This window comes from Salvia splendens, chromosome 22 (assembly GCF_004379255.2).
Source record: "Salvia splendens isolate huo1 chromosome 22, SspV2, whole genome shotgun sequence".
Lineage (NCBI taxonomy): Eukaryota > Viridiplantae > Streptophyta > Magnoliopsida > Lamiales > Lamiaceae > Salvia > Salvia splendens.
In genome coordinates this window covers 2,555,368-2,577,001 of record NC_056053.1, presented here as the reverse complement: position 1 = coordinate 2,577,001, position 21,634 = coordinate 2,555,368, and the positions used below count along the sequence as shown (strand labels likewise).

At 38.0% G+C, this 21,634-nt stretch overlaps 3 protein-coding genes and 1 pseudogene across 8 annotated transcripts; 2 read left to right on the top strand and 2 right to left on the bottom strand.

Moving 5' to 3' along the window:
* Positions 1–751: 751 nt before the first annotated feature.
* On the bottom strand, positions 752–2,485 carry LOC121787547 (annotated as a pseudogene).
* A 6,261-nt stretch (positions 2,486–8,746) lies between these two features.
* On the top strand, positions 8,747–13,255 carry LOC121787548 (protein CHAPERONE-LIKE PROTEIN OF POR1, chloroplastic-like). Of its 4 annotated transcripts, none has more exons than XM_042186319.1 (6): positions 9,747–10,413; positions 10,522–10,631; positions 11,224–11,407; positions 11,493–11,593; positions 12,264–12,708; positions 12,827–13,255. In XM_042186319.1, the coding sequence occupies exons 3-6, from the start codon at positions 11,274–11,276 to the stop codon at positions 12,975–12,977; spliced, it is 831 nt and encodes a 276-aa protein (XP_042042253.1). In that variant the 5' UTR covers positions 9,747–10,413; positions 10,522–10,631; positions 11,224–11,273; the 3' UTR covers positions 12,978–13,255. The 4 variants fall into 4 exon arrangements, with proteins under 4 accessions (XP_042042254.1, XP_042042253.1, XP_042042252.1 ...); XM_042186318.1 differs by having other exon boundaries at positions 10,505–10,631; XM_042186320.1 differs by lacking the exons at positions 9,747–10,413; positions 10,522–10,631 and adding an exon at positions 8,747–8,885.
* A 341-nt stretch (positions 13,256–13,596) lies between these two features.
* LOC121787543 (kinesin-like protein KIN-7E) lies at positions 13,597–17,833 on the top strand. Of its 2 annotated transcripts, none has more exons than XM_042186311.1 (14): positions 13,597–13,754; positions 14,003–14,223; positions 14,311–14,400; positions 14,470–14,570; positions 14,648–14,761; positions 14,838–14,919; positions 15,085–15,152; positions 15,232–15,297; positions 15,378–15,502; positions 15,585–15,921; positions 15,998–16,102; positions 16,173–17,063; positions 17,133–17,419; positions 17,511–17,833. In XM_042186311.1, the coding sequence occupies exons 2-14, from the start codon at positions 14,025–14,027 to the stop codon at positions 17,830–17,832; spliced, it is 2,787 nt and encodes a 928-aa protein (XP_042042245.1). In that variant the 5' UTR covers positions 13,597–13,754; positions 14,003–14,024; the 3' UTR covers position 17,833. The 2 variants fall into 2 exon arrangements, with proteins under 2 accessions (XP_042042245.1, XP_042042244.1); XM_042186310.1 differs by having other exon boundaries at positions 16,170–17,063.
* Positions 17,834–17,931: 98 nt separating this feature from the next.
* Positions 17,932–20,004, bottom strand: LOC121787546 (protein TsetseEP-like). Of its 2 annotated transcripts, none has more exons than XM_042186314.1 (2): positions 19,717–20,004; positions 17,932–19,030 (listed from the first exon to the last, which is right to left on the bottom strand). In XM_042186314.1, exons 1-2 carry the CDS (start codon positions 19,912–19,914, stop codon positions 18,143–18,145), a joined length of 1,086 nt encoding a protein of 361 aa, XP_042042248.1. In that variant the 5' UTR covers positions 19,915–20,004; the 3' UTR covers positions 17,932–18,142. The 2 variants fall into 2 exon arrangements, with proteins under 2 accessions (XP_042042248.1, XP_042042249.1); XM_042186315.1 differs by having other exon boundaries at positions 19,726–20,004.
* Between the last annotated feature and the right edge of the window lie 1,630 nt (positions 20,005–21,634).

Below are 21,634 nucleotides of genomic sequence, written 5' to 3'. Positions count from 1 at the left end.
AACATATACGTAACCAGATATTTTTCTGTGGTATATAATCCAAATTTTAATTTTTAATAAAAAATTTAGATTTACCAATATTTTACCAAAATAAAAAGGGTAAAAGACATAATAAAGCTAGAAAAGCTCAACAGATATTCCTATTGTATGTTGGTGCAATTTCTATTGCTATACTTCCAATATACTCCATATATTTGGGATAATAGTCCATTTAAATCATAAAGTTTAATCAAATTTTAGTCTGTTTTATAAACTTCATAATTTAAATGGCTATTATTATTTCAATTTCAAAGTTCGTGGGACTTAAATTAATGCTTGACATATATCGGGATACACTAAATATCTACTACTTCTGTTACATAGTAATAGAGTCATTTTGATACGTTCAATAGTAGTAGAGTCACTTCTTTTTTAGTAAAAGTCTAACATATTTTTTATTAATTATTGTACTATTTTATTCTTACTTTATTTTCACTGCTATGGAACGATTATGAGAGGGAGTATTCAGTGCAGGCAAGACGCTTTCAAATGGTCAGGAACGATTATGAAAGTACATATGGAAACATGTGCAGCTCTTACAATTCATAAAGTCATTTGTGAGGCTATCTAATTTAAGACAATGAATAACATTATACTACTACATAGAATTGTGACAATTACCCTTTTCATAGAATTGTGTCTATGTATGTTACAAGTTGAAGTTGAAGAGAATACCAATTAAGAACACAATTACAATCAAATCACTCAACAATCAAAATAGATCACAACAAACTAGTGAGCCACTCATGCCCATCAATGAAACTAAGTGATATAAACGGTTGAGCCTCTTCCTTGGTGAGCTCCCTCGCCCACGTCACCCTCCCTCCGAAACTCGCCCCGGGCCCTGAACACTTGAACTGCCCATAGAACACCGTCCTACACCAAAAAAAATCGTTAACATTAAAATCTGTCTCATTCCCTTAAAAGGCCTTATAGTTAAACTGAAAAGAAATTAATTAATTAATTACATTTGTCTTTGTTTGTCGCCCTAGTCACTCCAACCTCTAGGGGTGATCATCTTATCCATGTAGGTGTAGGCGAAGACGACGCGGGAGAACGTGCCCCATGCCCGGCCAAGATAGGGGCGCCCGACCCGGTGACCTTGCAGTTGACGAAGGAGAAGCCAGTTTCTTCGAGCATGCTTTCCCTCTTCTGCGCTGTTAGAGCGCCGTACTTGTCGGTCTTGGCGTGGAGATGGCAGCTTTCATAGAGAGACAGCCCGTTTCCAAAGATGAAGTCGACCGAGCCTTGGATGTAGCATTTCTTGAAATAGTGCCTCCCCTTGTGGTCGTAGAGAGTGTCTTACGCCCCTACGAATCTGCAGTTTATGAACGCCGCCATGTCGGCCGATATCCGCAGCGCCACCGCCTGCTTCCCCGCCGCCCCTGCCGACGGAGGCCGCACCTTGTTCTTGTTGGGAAAAAATGAAATAAATTAATATTACAATCTCATGTCATATAAAGATAGAATTGAAATTACTATATAAATAAATCTCACTGACTGCCCTATAGTCATTAATTGCTTGTAAGATGGAACCTTACGAACTTAGCATAGTATCAGAGCGTATACAGACAATGGAAAGAAAATGTTAACTTACCCAGTAATATAGTTTGGTCAAAATAGAAAAATAACTAACTCAAAAGTATAATTGAGCTTCAAATTTGGTCCAACCCAAATAAGGAAAAAATGGCTCACCTTAAGATTTGAAGAAGAGTGTTAGACACATAAAAATACAATTAAATATAACAATATTCGACATTAATGTAAATAGAGATTTGGACCACTACAAGTTACGTGGACTATTCTAACTACCCCCATTGATTTTAAGATTAGATCATTCCTTCTATCAAAAGTGAAATCTCATCTACTTATATCGATTCTCTAATTATTCTAACTCATGATTAGCATCACCTTAACTCTTAAATTATGGACAACCTTAAATATGATGTTCTTCGCGACGAAATGAGGCGCGTTGACAGCGAACGTGACAGCGAATGTGACAGGAATTTCAATCTTCTCCCTATATATAAATATACACATTTAACACCAACATTGCACTAAATCTAACAATGTACTACTACAAATTAACAAATGTAAAATTACCTATAGGTCCCTGGAGCAACCGAAATAACTGCCCGGCATGGATTGAAGAGAGGCAGAGAAGCAATGGCGCTCTTGATAGTGTTGAAGTCTCCTTTCTTGGGATTCTTGTGAACCTTAATGTTCTTGCAAGGATGGGAGATGTGGTTGGCCTCCATTGCGATAGAATGGTTGCGGCCGCTCATTGAAGTTGTTGTCGGAATTCGCAGTGCAGTTCATCAAGAAGAACAATAACATGAAGAGATTGAGTGCCATGAATTGTGTCCAAGAATCCATGCTAGTTTTGTAGGATGCTCTTATCCAAGAAAGATAGATGCATAGTCTTATTTTAAGTAGGATGGGGGTGGGGGTGGCTGCAAGGTCTTCTGGTTTTGTATTTGTTAGTTATGTCAGATTTTAGTCCCATCACTTACTAACTGTCAAACCCTGTTTTCTAGTGTCATTTTTGAGGACCAAACTCATGTTGAAATTTTGTATTCCACTGTCAAAATTATAAATCTACAACCTTATTTTACTTGTAGTTTTGGTGTTGATATATCCAACTAAGTGCCTAAGAGCACCCGCAACGCGGTGCCGTCGCCGTTCCTATGCCGTTCCGGAGGAACGGTTTCGCGGCGGCACGCGTTGCAGCGTGCGTTCCGTCGCCATTCCGTGCCGCCACCGTTCCCATGCCGTGCCGCGTTTCGTTCCTCCGGAACGCGGAACGAAACGTTCCGCCACGCGCCGAGGCGACGTGGCGGACTCCCATTCGACGCGTGAAGCCCACTCGCTGCCCCGCGAGTGGGCTTCGTCCCGATGACGCAATAATTCATTTTTTTTAAAAAAAAAATCGAATTTAATAAAAAAAAATAAAATTTTTTTTTATTAACGGTAATGAGACCGTTAATTTTATAGCCGTTTGTTTTTTTTTTATTATTTATTTATTTACTCTATAAATACTCCTATTTCATACTCATTTCAATCACAAACACACATCTATTTCTCTCTATTTCCACCCCAATTTTCATCTCAAATCAACTCTATTTTCCTTCTCCCAAATTTAATCAAACTAATGGATCCTTATGAACAAATGCGTCAAATATTGGAACAATCACTTGAAGAAGATCGACGACGGGAGGCGGAAGAAGCCGCTCCGCCCCAACGTCGCTCCCGTACGTACATCCATCGTAACCGGGAGGAAGCCGCCGCAAGGTTAGTACGCGACTACTTCTGCGATAACCCGGTTTGGGGAGATACGTACTTCCGTCGCCGTTTCCGCATGGGGAAACCGTTATTTCTCCACATCGCGAATACTTTGGCAGCCCAGGAAGAGTTCTTCCAGGAAGGGTTCGACGCGGTCGGACGTCCCAGTCACACGACGCTGCAGAAATGTACTGCAGCAATCCGCCAGCTTGCGACTGGACAAACGGCCGACATGTTCGACGAATACCTCCACATCGGAGATAGCACTGGGCGAATGTGCTTGCTCAAATTCTGCAAAGGCGTCCGGGCAGCCTTCACCGACGAATTTCTCCGGAGGCCAAGCACGGCCGATTGTCAGTTCCTTCTCGACCTTCACGAAACAGTGCACGGATTCCCAGGGATGCTCGGCAGCGTCGATTGCATGCACTGGCAATGGAAGAATTGCCCGGTGGCGTGGAAGGGGTCCTACACGAGCGGCCACAAAGGTACCCACCCAACCGTTATACTCGAGGCCGTTGCCGACTACCGCCTTTGGATCTGGCACGCGTACTTCGGGGTCCCCGGGTCGAACAACGACGTAAACGTGCTCAACCAGTCCGACCTCTTGACCGAAGTTTTGGATGGTAAAGCGCCGGCCATCAACTTCGTCGCCAACAATCGGCTTTATAAAATGGGGTACTATCTCGCCGATGGCATCTACCCGAAGTGGCCTACCTTCGTGAAGACGTGCAGTGGGTCTGCGAACCCAAAGCAGACTCTTTTTGCGCAGAAGCAGGAGGCTGCTCGCAAGGATGTGGAGAGGGCGTTCGGGGTTCTCCAAGCGCGCTTCAACATCATCAAAGCCCCGGCTCGTACGTGGTTCATGGAGAACATGGTCGACATCATGTATACGTGCATAATCTTGCACAACATGATTGTCCAAGACGAAGGACCCGAGGCGGGAAATTGGTTCGACCCCGAATCCCCCGGAAGCTCAACCGCAAGTAGTCCGCCTCGAAGTGGAGCGCATCCGTCTATACAAGAACGGTTATCTATTCGTGCAAGGACACGCGACTCTAGCGCCCACACCCAACTCCAACATGATCTAATTGAGCACATTTGGGCAAACTTTGGCGGATGAAATTATTAAAATTGTGTACTTTTATTTTTTTATGATTTTAATTGTGTGCTTTTTATTTTTTTAAGTTTAAGTTGTAACTTTGTTTTAATGTTGTGTGTTTTTTAATAAAATGTGTTTGTTTTTTTAATTGAATTGAGTTGAAATTAAAAAAAAATGAAATTGAATGAATAGTAATTTAAGGAACGGTTAAGGAACGGTTAAGGAACGAGGGTTGCAGGTTCCGTTCCTTAGTTAAGGAATGGAGTAAAAAAGTACAGTGGGGCCCTCAAATAGTGGTTTAAGGAACGGTTTAGGAACGGTATAGGAACAGCGTTGTGGATGGCCTAATTGTCTTGGTTCCCCATTTTATATGGGTTCATTAACCAGTGTTAATAATACTAATTACATCACATTTCACTTAATTGGATGCAATTTGCTTGAGATATTAATTGTAGGAATTAAGACAACGTCTTGACATTTGTAGCAAAATAGTATTATTCTTTTAATTGTTGGGATTTGTTGTAGGATTCTCCGTTTGTGAAATGACGGGATTTTCCCTCCACCACACCGAAAAATGACATTAGGCAGTTATCGTCTTTTTTCTAAATTACAAAGTTTTTACATGATTGTTACACACACAAATTAATTGTACTCGCAAATGGCGAGCACAACACGACGTTACAAGTAAATTTTGGTAAAACAATAACATAGAGAGCTGGCATATTTACATTATCTCTTTTTCATGGATGGAGCCATATGAACATATTTTGCAGAGATTGAGAGTTGACAAATACATACAAAAAGGTGTCTCAAAAGGGGACCATTCAAAAACAATGCATTTTTCTTTTTGTTTTCTTTTTTGCTTAAAATCAAGAATAAAAATGCACTGTAGACCCAACAAAGGAAATATATAAAAGATTGTGTTAATGGTGTTTGACATGTTTATCATGATGAAGAAGAAGAGAAGCTAGTTAGAATAGGTTGATGCTTTTAATTAATTCGTTTCTTTGTATAGAAAGTAAAGCAAATTAAGATTCAAAGTATGTAAAGGAAAGAAGAAGAGATTGGTTCATTTTAGGTAGGAGAATGATGGGTTGTGACAGAAGCCTGTCATGTTGCAAAACACCATTGTCTTCATCTTCAACTACATATGACATAACATGAGATGTGCTCATCATTGAAAAAAGGGTTTATATTATCTTAATTTATAAGCATGCTACGTGTTTTTGTTTCGTAAAAGTTCTCGACATTGCACCTTCGACTAGTATATTTCTTAGATTCCACAACTCATTGATGCGAAGGACTCGGAGATCAGGAAACCCATAGCGGATCACCATTTCTGGACCGGTGTATACATTCCGTTGTTTGAGTTGTTCTAGGCAGTGCAGCTCCCTAAGAGCATGAATAACCCCGTCCCCAGTTCTGGCCCCAAGTCCCCTCCAAGTCATCATTCTTCTACAGTTGTGGCCCAGGCCCCAACTGCTCTAACCCTGCAGGCCGCAACCCGGGCCGCAACTAATAAATGACACTATTCACAACTTCAACATATTTTACTCGTAAATGCAATACGTTGAACAATTCAAGCCTGGAAAATACATTGTTCAGTCGAAAAAAGAAAATTACAAATCCTAGAAAAAAAATATTAAAAATCCTAGAAATTTTTTTTTATTAAGCCCTAGAAAATAAAAATTACAATTCCTAGAAAAAATAGTGAAATAATTTAGAGGATAGTAATGGAGAAATTGGTGGAAGAATGTTGAATAAATGGGTAAAAATAGACAAAAAAAAAAGAAAAATAATTTTTTTGGGGGTTTGCGGCCCGTCCCGTATCACGCTAACCCTAGGCCGGGTCGGACCCCGAGACCGGCCCAGGCTGTGACTCTCCTCCATGCAACGCTTGTGACGGGCCGGGACTCGCGATTTGCGGCCCGGCCCCTTGCGTTATTCATGCCCTAAGTAACGGCATGGGGTTTTCATTAAGACAGGTATTTACCAGAACCAATACTACCAAGTATTTATTGGCAATTGGTAGCCTAGCTAGGCGTCCATCTAGTCTGAGTTTCTTGAGTCCATTTAGAACACCGATCTCGTCCAAACATGACATGCTTCTGAAACGAAAGCCTCTCAAGGTAAAGTGCCTAAAGCTCATCAACTTAGCTAGTGATGCAAAGAGCTTGCATACATCTGACTTTTCATCAACTTCTTCAACGCCTAATTTATGGAGACGACTCATCTTCTCCACACTTGAGGCCTCATACGTCCAATCATAAATCGAGATGTAGGTTAGAGTCTCAAGATTCTGTAGTGCATCTACTCTCAAAGGCTTCTCGTAAATCACATCAAACATGTAAAGATGACAAAGGTTATCCATTTCCTTGATTATATCGAGAACCGCAAGTTTTTTCAAGTCTCCAAATGAGTATGGAATTTGTTATATGTAATTGTTTTTTTCAATTACATACAACAAATTTGTGGCCTAATCCAGCATCATTCTCAGCTCATTTACTACCTCTTTCACATTCCCTTTATCTATATGGGAAATGCAGCTTGAGGTAATTTCAACCAGGAAACTCTCTAGTGATGGCCTCCGACATGTTTCTGGTCAAATTGCAAAGGCGAAAATTGTAAGATTTTAAAGGCGTATAAATTAATAAATTAATAATTAGCAATGTAACAACAGCAACAAAATATGGTCCAACATAATCATATCACTTTTGGTGGACGGATGGGTATTTTCTACTAAAAATAAAATGTCTCAATTTATGGTGGGATGGAAGCAACTTTAAACAGGCCCAAGATAAACTCCTAAAATTACAATTTCCAAAAACAAAGAATCGAAATTAATTTATACTATTCAAATCATTTTTTTGTTTAGGTGATCAAGTTCTCCCTTATTATGGCCCACTCCACTCTTTGCTAGATTTTAATACGTGGATTCAAATCCATTGTTTAAATTAATTATTAGTAAATTTAAAAATGGTATAGATTTTAATACAAATTTAATAAAGTATAAAAGAGATATAAAGTGACCAAAATAACTATTATTAGTAAAGAATGAGACCAATCTTATTGGAAACTTTTTAAAAAAATAAACTTATTAAAATGTATGTGGACTAATTTTGAATAACTGGATCAAAATGATAAAAATGAAATATTTTTTCGAGCAAGGGAGTGTGTTATACAGTAGTATTTAAATTTTTTGTATTTTTTGGACTTGTAGTTCTGAATGGGAGAGGAAATAACTCTCTCCTATTTCATAGTATTAACATTTAAGTGACAATTAAAAATGATAATGGGCAGGGTTTTGATTGCTGGATCCAAATCTAAACCCTAATTTTTTATATAATTTGGATCCGATCCAGATCCATTGCGTCCAAAAAATGAGATCATATTCAAAAGTCAAAAGTTTCGTGAGTCTAGGATTATATTTTAATATGAATTCATAATATTTCTGTTTCAAAATAATTCCTATATGTGCTCAAATCAGTATAACATCATAACAATCATTTAGAACAATATTAACACTTTAAACCCTAAAACATTACAAGAATCCAAAACATGTCATTAAATAAAACTAATGCTATAAAATTCATTTAATATTGAAATTAAAAACACATAAATTTTGTTAACTCATGACTCAAGTTTATTCAGAAGCTTTAATTTGACAGCACAGTTTTCTTGCAGCTTGATACAACGTTGAATCGTCAAAAAATTATTACTGAAGATTAATAAAAGTGGGAAGTATTTTACCGTTTAATTGGATTGAATACAATTTTTGATAATCATGTGAATTACTGAAACTATTGAAAGAAAAGAAAATACCTTTTTATTGTAAATATTTCTTCCTGTCTTTGCTGGTGTGTGACCGATTTTCCGATTTAACTCTTTTCCTTTATCTTTGCCGGCGAGTGTGATATTATAAATTGATAATGGGATTTAGAAGAACAACTCATAGACTTACACAGTCAAATTGATTGGGAATTAAAAAATAAGCCATGTGAAAGGAAGCATAGCATGTGAATGCAGTCACATGCTATATTATTGAATAATATTGATGTGATGATCTTGGCTGCATCACTAATTAATAAATTAACTTTTAGTAGTATTATATTAATTAATACTCCAAATGTAAAATATATTTTCTACATTTACAAAAAATAGTACTCCTACTAGAGAGATGTTAGATTAGGATTTTAAAAAATTAAAATACTAGTAGTAATGAAAATAAAAATAAAAATATTTTGTTGCCGGGACTTAACCTGAGTCTCTCAGATGAGAGACAAGTATCCTAACCAACTAGACTACAACGCATTGCTGAACTAAATATTAAAATAATATTATATAACAATAAATTAAGGAAGTCTACCAAAAACCGTTCTTTTTTTCACTTCTTACTCTTTTCTCACTCTCTCCTCTCTTTCAAAATCTTCTATCCACTAGAGCGGAGCCTCTTCTCTGCTGCCAGGTACTTCTCTGATTTGTTTAATTTTCATTCATTTTCCCTTGTTTGGATGTGAAAGGTGACTATCAGCCCAGAAAATTACAAAGTAATACAAGATAACAACAGATCTAACTACTCAATCATCAAGCAACTTCAGATCTTGAAGATTCATTTCCTGAAAACACTTAGCACACATATCAAAAGCATTTGGATACAATAATAGTGTAACAGGAAATAGAACTAAAACAGAAACAAGGAAATCTATCGAAGAAATCAAATAGGCTCAAGTTGCACTAGGTACAACTGCACAGGCCTATTTATCTGACCCTCCAGTCCCTTGTTCACCGGTTGATTTGCCACTCAGGGAGAAAACTATAGCTAGGGATGTCAATCGGGCCGGCCCTACTCGGGTTGCGGGCTAATCGGGTTGTGAATTCTTTCGGATTGTAAAACTTCAACCCTAACCCTAAAAGCTCGGGTTTCGGGCTCTCCCAGCAGTTAAGCGAGTTGCTACCGATAAGATTAACATGCGATCAATCCAATTAATAATGATGAAAATTAGTTATATTCATAAAATGTAAAATATTTAATTATGATAAATTTGAGATATATGGTCAAACTCAATCATAAACATGATTAAATACTAATATTTGAGATATTTTGTGAAATTTTAATGCATGTTTTAGAAATATAAATATTTTTTAAGTAAATTTGAAGTTTTTAATTTATTTATCAATTATTATATTAATAAAAATTCAATATATAATTTGTATATTTAATATAAAATTGAAAGTTATTTTTTTAGTTTTCTATATTATAAAATTAATCAATGAAGTGTCGAATTAGGAGTAAAAAATAGAATAATAGAAATTTTATCGGGTTTTCGGGTCTGGCCCTAACGGGTCGCAGGCTAATCGGGTTTTAATTTTATCGGGCTAGAAATTTCCAACCCTAACCCTATAAATTTGGCGGGTTATTCGGGTCAACCCACGGGTTGCGGGGTACATAAACATCCCTAACTATAGCAGTTGACAGATCTGCTCTACCGTATCCACTATAACCCTAGATCCAGCAACTGATCCGCTGCAGAATCAACCTAGGATCAAAGCCACAGCCAAACACCGTACATCCAAGTCTCCAGTACCTCAAGAAACCACTACACTTGGCCTATTGCACCAGACCAGAAACCAGGGGTTTCCAAACACTCCACTCACTCACTGACTCAGTGTATAAACACACGCAGAACAGAGGAAGAAGAGATCAACACTCTCAAGCTCACAACACAGAGAGATCTCAGAAGAAGAGGATGCATCGAAACCTTAATATCATCACTCAAGGTCAAAGAGAAGAGCGAGGCAGAATCGAAAGTGAGGAAGGGAAAAGAGGGTTGGGAGTATTTAAATGACTCAGCTTCAACACCCCACAAGATGCTGCCACGTATCAAGGGTTTCAAGGAGTTGGGCTCAAGCCCAAGTTGCAACTTGGGCTGGTTACTGATGGAGCAGGCGGGGCCACATTTAAGGGCCATACTATTACAGGATGCATTACAATTGTATGGGGCTGCATTTGTAGTGTTATTAATTTAGCTGAATTTGAGGTAGCACAAAGTTTGAAATGTTGATGGCAAAATCGTGAAATTCCAGGTCTAATTTGTTTGCAGAATAAAACTTTGCATCGTTGGGGTCGACGACTTTGAATTCCGACGTTCGTTTATTGTTTGCGGAAAAAGTTCAGCTAGTGAATTAATCGGTAGAAGGAACGAGCATAGAGGTATTTGATAGGAAAACTTTAGAAATTGAGCTAAGCTTACTGGTTGTGAAAATAGATTGGGAAGAAACAAGATACTATTAGAGTTTTGTGGGCTTCGATCTCCGGAACAAAGACTACATTTTGATTAAGGCTTGTTGGAGAGTGAAAGGCTGCAATTATTGTATTTTCTTGTAAATGTTATAAATAAATAGAATAGCATATGAAATTTTCTGTGGTTGAAGGAGTTGGGATGCATTGGTTTGCATTTTTTTTGTATTGTGCTTCTTGCTTATGGAGACTTCGTATGCAATGTAAATGTGTTTGACGTCAAAGGTGAAGAGTATTCATGGCTAGGACTTTAACCATTCAACATGTCAATGACTAGTTAGTTGGGAATGTCTGGCATAATGTTGCATAAATTTTTTACTTTAGGCACAATTCCGTATGATCGATGGGGCATCCCTCTGATGCATGTCGTGTTAGAAATTTTCCCAACTTGTTTAAATTTACCTTCTTCTTGTCTTACATTTTATTGATATCATTGTCAGTACAAGGGCACCTTAGGCTCTTTAACCTATATCTTGCTTTTTTTGTCTTATGGTTGTTTGTGCAGCCTTTCATCTATCACATAAATTATCAACAGCTTACACTTATTAAGGAGCAATGTCATCCGGGTTAACTTGTGGCCCCTTGAGATATAGCATGGGCTTACCTGCAAGAGGGCTACGGTCGCATAAGAAACAGTTCATGTTTATGCCTAGTTTTGGGTCATCTGCAAATATTCTCTTTTTGAAAAGGTTAAGTCATCTGTTCACATGTAGAATTGTAGATTTTGTATGCATAACATGATGTCACTAATATCTTGTTTATACAATCATGTAGAAATGGTTTGGCTGCATCAACTTGGAGATATAAACAGAGAGTGGCTTCTGTTAAGTGCGCAATGGATGCTACCTTTGGGGATTCTAGTAATGAATCAACTGGTAAAATACTAGTAAATTTTATAATTTTCTTCACGGCCCATTATTCTATAAGTTCATAACCTTAGTGATCCTGTCCTCCTTTAAGGAGTTCTGTTTGATACAAATTCCTATCTCTGGAAATTTTCTCAAGTTTCTCTGAACTTCAGGCACAAAGGATGGGTTAGCGCTTTTATACGGATTAAGAAAACTATGCCAAATTGCATTAATATTCAGCCTCTCATTGATTCAAGCAAACAGAAACCTTATTTATACTTTCTACTTTGTTTGTAACTTTTACTTATGGATTTAATCTTTAAGGTCGATGGTAAATTTGGTATCATATGTTTATTGCTGGTCCCAAATGTAATATGTGAAAGTATGCCCGGTATTTCTTAACTATTGAATATAAATGACTGCTAATCGTACATGATCCACTGCATTTACAGGATTCTACTAGCTAGGTTCATATAAAAAACTGTAAAAATCTTTCATGTTGAGGTCCAGATTGTAATACTTGGCATGCACTTCAAATTTGTGTCTTCACGACATGGCTTTTGATTACATGTTTTGCACTTTACTTATTCATCACTGCTTGTTGCACTTGCTATGTAGTCATATTAGAATTATCAATAACCCTCATGTGGAGGTCAGTCTTTCTGAATCTTCGTTCTGTTTTTCCCTGTTGATGCAGTTATATTTCCTAGAATTAATGTCAAGGATCCTTACAAGCGACTAGGAATCAGTAAGGAAGCTTCAGAAGATGAAATTCAATCTGCTCGGAACTTCCTAATGCAAACATATGGAGGAGACAAAGCAAGTGCGAATGCAATTGAAGCAGCACATGATAAGATCATTATGCAAAAATTTTACGAAAGGAAGAACCCTAAGATCAACGTCAAGAAAAAGGTCAGGGAAGTAACCCAGCATAAATATGTCCAGGCTGTCACAAGCAGGTTTAGAACCCCATCCACAAAGGTCGTTGTAAAAACCTCCATAGCTTTCTTGGTACTTGGAGTGCTAACTGTACTCTTTCCAACGGAAGAAGGCCCAACACTTCAAGTTGCTATCTCTCTGATACTCACAATGTACTTTATTCATGATCGCCTCAAGACCAAGCTGCGTGCTTTTCTCTATGGGTAAGTCCTCACTTTTTTCTAGTTGATACAATGCTATTTTTGTAAATCAATTACACAAGCTCACTTTTGGAAACAAATGGTTGGTTTCTTGCTGACAATTGCTTTTATATGCGTTCAGTGCTGGGAGTTTTGCTTTTTCGTGGCTTCTAGGAACTTTCTTGATGGTCTCTGTGATGCCACGAATACTCAAAGGGCCAACAAGCTTGGAAGTGACGACGTCATTGATAAGCTACATTATCCTTTGGGTTTCATCTACTTATCTTCGATGATCACCTCTTTTATGCATAATCAAAGTTTTCCAGATTCATGGTAGCTTCTTGCGGTAATGGAAGAATTGATGCGCTTGCAGTTGGTATTCTTTCGCTTACAGATTGATCGATAGATTTCTCTGCAATTTATTTGAATTTATGACGTAGCGAGGGCAATTTTCCATAGATGAGGCTAGAAGATTGTTGAGTTTTGTTACATGAAACCTTGAGACTACTCTATGTATTAATCTTACTTAATAGAGTTGCTACTATATCACCAAAGGGCTGATTCACTGTTTTGTCTGCGTTTATATCTCTGCAATTGCATCAAGTTTCAACAAGAAACGTTTCTCTTTTTTGTAGGATTGTTTCATCTGTAAGAATATGGGCTTAATTCTATTTTTGGCAACAGAAACATAGGTTATAGTTTGTGGATGATTCTATTTTTTCACATCCAAAATGGGTAGTTCAATATTCAACTTTGCCTGAATCAAGATTCAATTTTTTTATACGAAATCAGAAAACTTGATTTAATATATTTATTCGAATAACTGAGGTGAAAAGGTTCGTTAAATTGGTTATTACATTTCACAATCCGAAAAACCCAATTCCACTGCATTTCCATTCCACATTCAAACTCAATCTCTCTCTTCCTCTCTCTCTCTCTAGCCCTCCATTTTCATAAGGGCTGAGAAGGAGAGGAGTCTGAATCATCATCAACCAGTTTCCTAATACCAATCACAATCCAACATTATATGGAAACGATCTCTTGATCAGACAGACTTTCCCAAGTTTCAGGTAAATTCAATGTTGTTTCAATTTGTTTCTGAACCCCTTGATTCATCACATTTCACATTAATCCATTAATCAATCATCCATGAAATATAGAAATTCACCAAAAACATGCAACGTCGAAAAGGATTGCGATTTCTCATAAACTGCCATGATCAAATTAGTATATTCATGTAATCTTGATTGGTTGTTGCAAGATTTGCATAGTTTTTCGTTCTCGTTGGCAAATTAGTAATGTAGATAATTGTGATCAGGAGTTCAAGGGGAAGAGAGAAAATGGAGAGTGGAGGGGAGTTGATCAAAGGGAATGAGGAAAGGATTTTGGTGTGTGTGAGATTGAGGCCGTTGAACGACAAGGAAATCTCGAACAACGATGTTTCAGATTGGGAATGTGTCAGTAGTGATACTCTTGTTTACAAGAATGTCAGCCATATTGCTTCAGCCACATCCACCTATCCCACATCCTACACATTTGGTAACAGAATCGAAACCCGCCTTTGATATTAGCAAATGATCATGATAGTACTGATGCATTGGTGTTTGATCTTTGATGTCTTTGTAGATCGCTTGTTTGGGAATGATAGCTCCACGAAAACAGTATACGAGCAAGGAGCCAAGGATGCTGCTATGTCAGTTGTCCATGGAGTGAATTGTGAGTAATGTTTTTCTCTTTTTCTGTTTTGGTTGAATCTGTGTTTGATACTGATGAGTGTCTCTCTAGCGACTATTCTCGCTTATGGTGAGAGGAGCAGTGGGAAGACGTTTACGATGACTGGGATCACTGAGTGTGCTGTTGCAGATATATATAATTATATACAAAAGGTGCTCTTTATAATGCTAATATTGCAGATTGAGAAAGTAATGTTTGGTTTGCTTATCTGATAAGTGATGGTTTTCAGCATCCGGAAAGAGAGTTCGTTGTGAAGTTCACTGCTATGGAGATATATAATGAATGTGTCCGCGACCTGCTTAGCACAGATAACGCCCCTCTAAAACTCGTAGATGATCCAGAGGTGAGCCCTCAAGACCTATATTCTCAAACACTACCACATGCATATTCAGTCGTCTAATACACACGGTTTTCTGTAGAGAGGAACCGTAGTAGAGAATCTGACCGAGGAAATCTTGAGGGGCCGAGATCATCTCACTGAGCTGATGTTTATCTGCCAAGGTAAGGAAATTGTTCATTTGTATTTGCAATGAATGATTTGGTTAGAAAGGGACTGAATTTCATCGGCCCAGTCGTTTGCCTCCTAACTCGAAATGGAAGTTAGATTTGTTGGAATAATCAGTACCTTGGATTCTGAATGTTTCTTTCTGTCTACGGTTGCTGCAGCTCTAAAACAGAATGGAGACGCGTCGCCTAATAAACTGAGCCTCCGATCTCACCAGATTATTAGACTGGTATTACAAATTTCTCTGAGTTTCTGCATAACCTCATCTGAAAAATAGTAATAACGATTAACGATGATTGTTTCTGCAGACGATTGAAAGCTCTCCACGCAGCAATTTAGAGTGGGACGGCTCCAGCACTCTTGCAGCCACTTTGGTATGCATTATTCGACAATGAAAGCAGTAGTAAGACTTGATTCATGGCTTCCAGGATTCAATAATTTGAATGTGATGCAGAACTTCGTTGATCTGTTTGGAACACAACGAGCGTCCCAATCATCGTCTACTGGAACAAGGTCTAAAAAAGGCAGACACATTGATCAAAGCTTGCAGACTCTGGGAGCTGTAATTAGCAGCCTGAGGTAGTTAATATGTCAAATATAAACAGTTTGAAAAACAAAATCTGCTAAAATACTCGAATTCTGTTGTTTGCAAACTATACAGCAAGGGAGGAGAAGAAACCGTACCTTATAAAAACTCCAAGCTAACTCGAATCTTGCAAACATCGCTGGGAGGAAACGCTAGAACTGCCATCATATGCACGATGAGCCCTGCTCGTAGCCACATTGAGCAATCAAGGAACACTCTTCACTTTGCGAGCTGTGCAAAGGAGGTACTTACCAATGCACGTGTCAATGTAATCGTCTCCGACAAAGCATTGGTGAAGCATCTGCAGAAGGAGCTAGCAAGGCTCGAGGATGAGATTAGAGGTAGCCCTTCCAGAGTCTCGCCTCAAAATTTCTCAACATTACTCAGAGAGAAAGATGCTCAGATTGAAAAGGTAAAAAGATATCTTGTGACAGAATGCATATATCTTGACAATTTTATACATTATACAAGAAAAAATAAAACTGCAGCTGGAGAAGGAGGTCAGAGATCTGATTCTGCAACGAGATATTTTCGAGTCGCAAGTTAAAGATCTGTCAAAAATGGTTGGAGGCACTGGAAGTTCAATCACACAGGTAAATGCATTAAGGTACCTTATCATGCTTATCTTTTCGAGTTGATGGTTTGTTCGGTGTTTTTCAGCAGTCGGGAGTGGGGAACTATCCTCACTTACGAGTGCAACGGTCACCGGATGCATACCACCAAGAGAAAATCAGTTGTAAATTGTCATACTCCGATGCTGAGGCCTCAGATATCTTCAGTCGCAGCAATTCAGAGTGCCGTCCTGCGAAAGTTGCATATGTTAATTATGGCAACAGCAATGCATCTCCGAACACCCTACCAAGTGCTTCACGCTATACCGAGAGTGAACTGTTTTATGGTTGGCACGAGATCGACAACCAAACTAGTTCAGATTTGGAGGACTTGTGCAGGGAGGTGAACTGCCCTGACAAGGAGTATTGCGGACGCGCAGAGAATAATTCCAAATTCTCGTATTTTCAAGTCGACACTCGATTTCCTGTTGGAAAGGTGCAAGTGCCACCCAGAATAAGGATCTCCAAAGAAGGCGGAGAACGTGACTCAGAGGGAGTGATCAAAGGTGAAGAACCAACTTCAGCAACGTCTGCTAAAGAGAGCGATGATCATAGCTCCACCGAGACTCCTGAGAGCACTGTGTCATCTCTTCGAAAGAATTCTCTTTCGCATGATCAAGCTAGGATCGGATTTATCAATAGAAGTATGCAGTTGGTGAGGAGCCTGAGCTGCAACTCTAGCCATATCTCCGGATCACCTTCTCCATGGTTCAAGATCACAGACTACACACCGGAAAAAGAATGTCAGAGCTGTAAAAGGAAGATGTGTGAATTAAACTCTGGTTCCAGCTCGGAGAGATGCCAATCTCGCCCCAAAGGCTCGTCTGGTATGGAGAGTGCCACACCAGCAAGAGGAACTTCGAGAGGCGGTGAGTGTGCTCCTGACACGAAGGAAAAAGGCAATGATCTTCCCACAACTGAAGGAGAAAACACTAAAAAAACAGTAAGTTCATTTAAATTTCTGAAATTACTATGATTTTTGTTTCTTTTTGAGATGCATGTTTGAGTGCAGGAAAAGGGGAAGGATGTGAAAGACCCCTTCAAATTAGAAGATAAATTCAGAGGTCTAACAAGTTGGCCAGTAGAATTCAAGAGGATTCAAAGAGAAATAATTGAACTTTGGAATGCTTGCAATGTTGCATTAGTCCATAGAACATACTTCTTCATGCTCTTTCAAGGCGACCCCACGGATGCTATCTATCTCGAGGTAGAGATCAGGAGGATGAAGTTGTTGAAGGACAAATTCATTCAAGGGGAGAAGGTTGTTGTCGATGGACAACGCCTATCGCTCTCCTCAAGGTTCGATTTCCAAGTTACCTGACAACACTAGAAAGTTATGAACCGCTTCAAGTTTAGATTGGTTCAGTTTCTCTTTTCTCGTGATGAACAGTGCGAAGGCCCTTCGTCGGGAGAGGCGGATGTTGAGCGACCAGATGATGAAGAGGATGACGGAGAAAGAAAGAGAGAACCTCTTCACAGAGTGGGGAATCGCTCTCGACACCAAAATGAGAAGGCTGCAGCTGGCTAATCTGGCTTGGTCCAAGCCGAGAGACATAAACCACGTCAACAAGAGTGCAAATCTTGTTGCAAAGCTGGTCGGGTTTCTTGACCCAGGCCAGACTCCGAGCAAAGAGGTGTTCGGGATGAATCTAACACCCAAGTACTCCACAGGAATCTGCACTTACAAACCCAGTCTTGGATCTCTCCTATGATGTTCTTCACTACATACGGCTGCATCTGTAATAGTTTATTGGCCTGTAAAATAAGGGCCCTCTAAAATTTTGCACACATTGCTCTTTCTTGTTTTTGCATTTAACAAACATTAAAAATTTTACATAGATTATGCAATGTTGCTTAACATTGTCTGCTTGCGGCAGGAAATAGACAATGGAATAGAAAAAAATAATTTAAATAAACAATCAAAATGCAAATTTTCACACATCAGAACTTGCAGTCTCAATCATGATTAACTAATTCAAAAGATTTTTGCTGATTCTAGATAGGCATAGTGGCATTCCTCAATTACTTTGCCTTCTCTTCTTCAGCTTTAGGTTTTTCTGCATCCGATGCTGGCTTCTGCTCCTCAACCGAACATGCTTGGGGCTCCAAAACATGTTTGTCTTCTACTTTCTCTGATGTTTCAGTCTTGGAATTCTCAGCAGGTTTCTCTTCGATCACGTTCTCATCTGTATCTGCAGCCTTCTCCATCTCAGGTAACTCAGGTTTCTCAATTGATACCTCACATGGCTTCTCTTCTGAAATCTTCTTTTCAGCTTCTGAGGCTGGTTCCTGCTTCTCAGTTGCTATTGTTTCCTCAGGTTTCTCCTCTGGTGTTTCCATAACCTCAGTCAATTTTTCATCGGTTCCGTTCTTCTCAGGTTTCTCACTTCTCTCAGCCTCTGGTGTTTCAGGTTTCTTCTCCGGAGATTCAACCGGTGTAACCTCGGGTGTTTCAGGTACCTCCTCCGGTTTCTTCTCGGGCGTTTCCTCAATCTCAGTCGATTTTTCGTCTGTTTCCTTCTTCTCAGAATCCAGAGCTGGACACTCAGCCTCTGGTGTTTCAGGTGTCTTCTCTGGAGCTTCAACCGTTGTACCCTCAGCAAGCTTCACTTCCTCTACTTTCGTTTCTTCATCCAAAGCTGGTTTCTTCTCCTCAGCCTTCTCCGTCTCCAGAGATTCAGGTGCCTTATCAGCACAAGGTATCTCTACTGCCTTGTTTTCCTCAGGTTTTTCTGTCTCAGCAGGTTTGTCTTCAATTTTCTCTGCTTCCTCAGCAAGTGGTGCACTCTCTCTTTCAACCTGCACTGCAGCATCCGCAACTGCTTCGAGCTTCACCTCAGCTGCATCAACATGATTCACATCCTCTGATTCTTTGTCATTACAATCTGCTGAGCCCTTCTTCTCTTCAACCTAAACAATTCTCTAAATATCAGATTAACCATTCAAAGAAGAGGCCTACAAGGAATCAAAAAAAACCACAACCACATACTTGTTTTTTGGAGAATTCACTTATGAAATTCAATAAGATCGTGTCATGTTTCATTATTCTATATTCAATCTATAACGTAAAAACAACAGAATCCAAAGGATTGACTTGTTTGTCGTCTACCAATCTGTAGCAATAAATAATTTCCAACAGTTGCACAAGAAAAAGACATTGATATTATCCAAACAAGTGATGACTACGCCTTGTTTTAGCCGTGTGTAAAGGCAAAAGAAGACAGTAAATAAAGTTTCAAAAGTTGATGCTAAACTCCACTGACATTCTAATCAAGCAACAAAAGCATGCCATATAACATATAATAATGAGATAAAGTAATACCTAAAGTTGAAAAGCCACAGTAAATCACTTTTGAAATTGGAAACATCACGACTCATGAGAATTGCGTGATTCCTCATTTTCAACCAATCTCAGATTTCAATCGGAAACTTAAAAAACGCACTTCACAGTTTACATCCATCAATCAAACTTAATCTCCGAGCTAATAACAATAAAGCGATAGTGCGAAATCTAATACGGCAGATACAGTAACGAAATAGAAGATAAAAACAGAATACAGTAAAAAAAAATCAAATGTAAACGCATATATTTATACCGATTTCACCTCTTGGAGCAAATGGCCAAGCGATTGACGACGAGTCGCTTCATCATCCACCGGCGGCGCAACATCCTTCTCCACCACCACCTCCTCAACGAGATTCACCTCCCCCTGCTCCACCTCGCACTTCACGTCCGGCGGCGGCGCGGTGGAGGTGTCCTTCAGAACCGCGAACTTGGTAGCACACGCTCCCATTCTGTATATCTGTCTATGTTAACAATTATTTGAATTTGTGGAAACCCACGCAGCTGTGTAGAGAGAGACGAAGAAGATGAATTAGATGAGAGAGAAAGAGAGGAGAAGAGTATATATATAGGGCGCTAAATGAAGGGGTGCAGTACACCTCTCTACTCCGACATACATTCGATAATTTCTCGGAATATAATTGGGGTCACTTTCTTCCATAAATTCATACACTTTGACTCATTCCATTATTTTCATTTTTTCAACCATTTTTCAGCTTGTAATATAAAATCCAGGTAATATTAACCTAACCTATATTAATTTAAATAAAGGTTGCCAATTTTTTACATTGTTTTCAGACTCAACAAACAATTTACGAATAATATATTATACTATATCCAAACGAATTTTCTCTCAATTTGAAAATTTCGTCGTTCATTTACCTCAAAAATGTGACAGTTGGATTTTTGGACTAACATAGAAGTAAATGACTAGTTTATATCCAGTGTGAATTTTCGGAAAAACAAATTGATTTTGCTTGGATTCTCGTATTAATATGGAAGTATTCATAGGATCAATACAAATTGTCAATGATTGGTTTCCAAAGAAAATGACATCCAATACATATATTAGCAAATAGAAATAAAAAAAATATCATTAGCAATAGATCACTATGTGCTGTATAGCTTTAGTGGTATTTCTCTTTTTTGAAAGGATTCCTCTTTCAAAAAATAAAAGATACTACTAGTACCTTTATGTGATGACTACTATGATTTGATTGAATTATATAAATAGCATAATTATATATGTCAATTATAAACTCTTGATAAAAAAAAGAATTTATTTTACAATCCAAACTTTAACATTATTTGTATAAAAAAGTGACATGATCTTTAAAAAATAAAAATAAAAACCTGAGCTTTGATAGTAATTGTAATAATAGGTTGAACCGTTTTTTAAATTTTCATGAAAGTTTAAACTTTTTTAAGATTTATGGTATTTTTACAAATAATTCCAAAATTCAGGCCATAAAATACAATTAACTAGAAAGTTGTTTGAGATATGCAATTCAATTAATTGTATGGCAAAAAAACACTTTAAAACGGCATAGTAATTTATTGGTAACGAAGAGTCACACAAGTTTTCCGACAGAAAACTGATTTTATTAATTTTCTGATAAAATTACAAAGTCAATCATAGTTTTAATTATAACGGTAACAGTTTAAAATTTATTTGTAATCAATACCATTTGCATGACTAAATATAAATGTCGAGTAGTAATTGATAAGTAATGAAGTTGGTTTGTGTAAAAAAGGAATTGCATAAGATATTATTTCAAACCAAAAGTTTTGTGACAATAATGCTAAACCAAAAGTAGCGACACTTTCCAGATATGTGATTACAATGTACCCATTAACCTACTTTTTTCAAGTAATATTAAATATGTTAGTATATTTTATATTATATTATATTATTTTATTTTTATAAAATACAATTCATAAATGTTAGTAGCAATTTGTACCTAAATACTCTTTTCAAGTTGCATAGACTTTTCGTGCTCGCACGACTATCTAGGAAAATAATGGAAGAGAGCTCCAAAATCAACCTTAATAGTCATTATAAATTTATAATCATACCAACTTCATACATCATTATTTTGTATTAGTATTAATTTAATAATAGTACAAAATTTGAACGAGTATGAGTTGGCCATGTTGCTACGGTCGAGACT

Coding starts and splice junctions, on each gene's coding strand:
- LOC121787548 (XM_042186320.1), top strand. CDS start 11,274: ATGTCATCCGGGTTAACTTGTGGCCCCTTGAGATATAGCATGGGCTTA. Junction 11,594..12,263: donor TTCTAGTAATGAATCAACTG/GTAAAATACTAG, acceptor CTGTTGATGCAG/TTATATTTCCTAGAATTAAT. Junction 12,709..12,826: donor CTGCGTGCTTTTCTCTATGG/GTAAGTCCTCAC, acceptor ATATGCGTTCAG/TGCTGGGAGTTTTGCTTTTT.
- LOC121787546 (XM_042186314.1), bottom strand. CDS start 19,914: ATGGGAGCGTGTGCTACCAAGTTCGCGGTTCTGAAGGACACCTCCACC. Junction 19,031..19,716: donor TGCTCCAAGAGGTGAAATCG/GTATAAATATAT, acceptor AGAATTGTTTAG/GTTGAAGAGAAGAAGGGCTC.
- LOC121787543 (XM_042186310.1), top strand. CDS start 14,025: ATGGAGAGTGGAGGGGAGTTGATCAAAGGGAATGAGGAAAGGATTTTG. Junction 14,224..14,310: donor TCCCACATCCTACACATTTG/GTAACAGAATCG, acceptor ATGTCTTTGTAG/ATCGCTTGTTTGGGAATGAT. Junction 17,064..17,132: donor GAGAAAACACTAAAAAAACA/GTAAGTTCATTT, acceptor GTTTGAGTGCAG/GAAAAGGGGAAGGATGTGAA.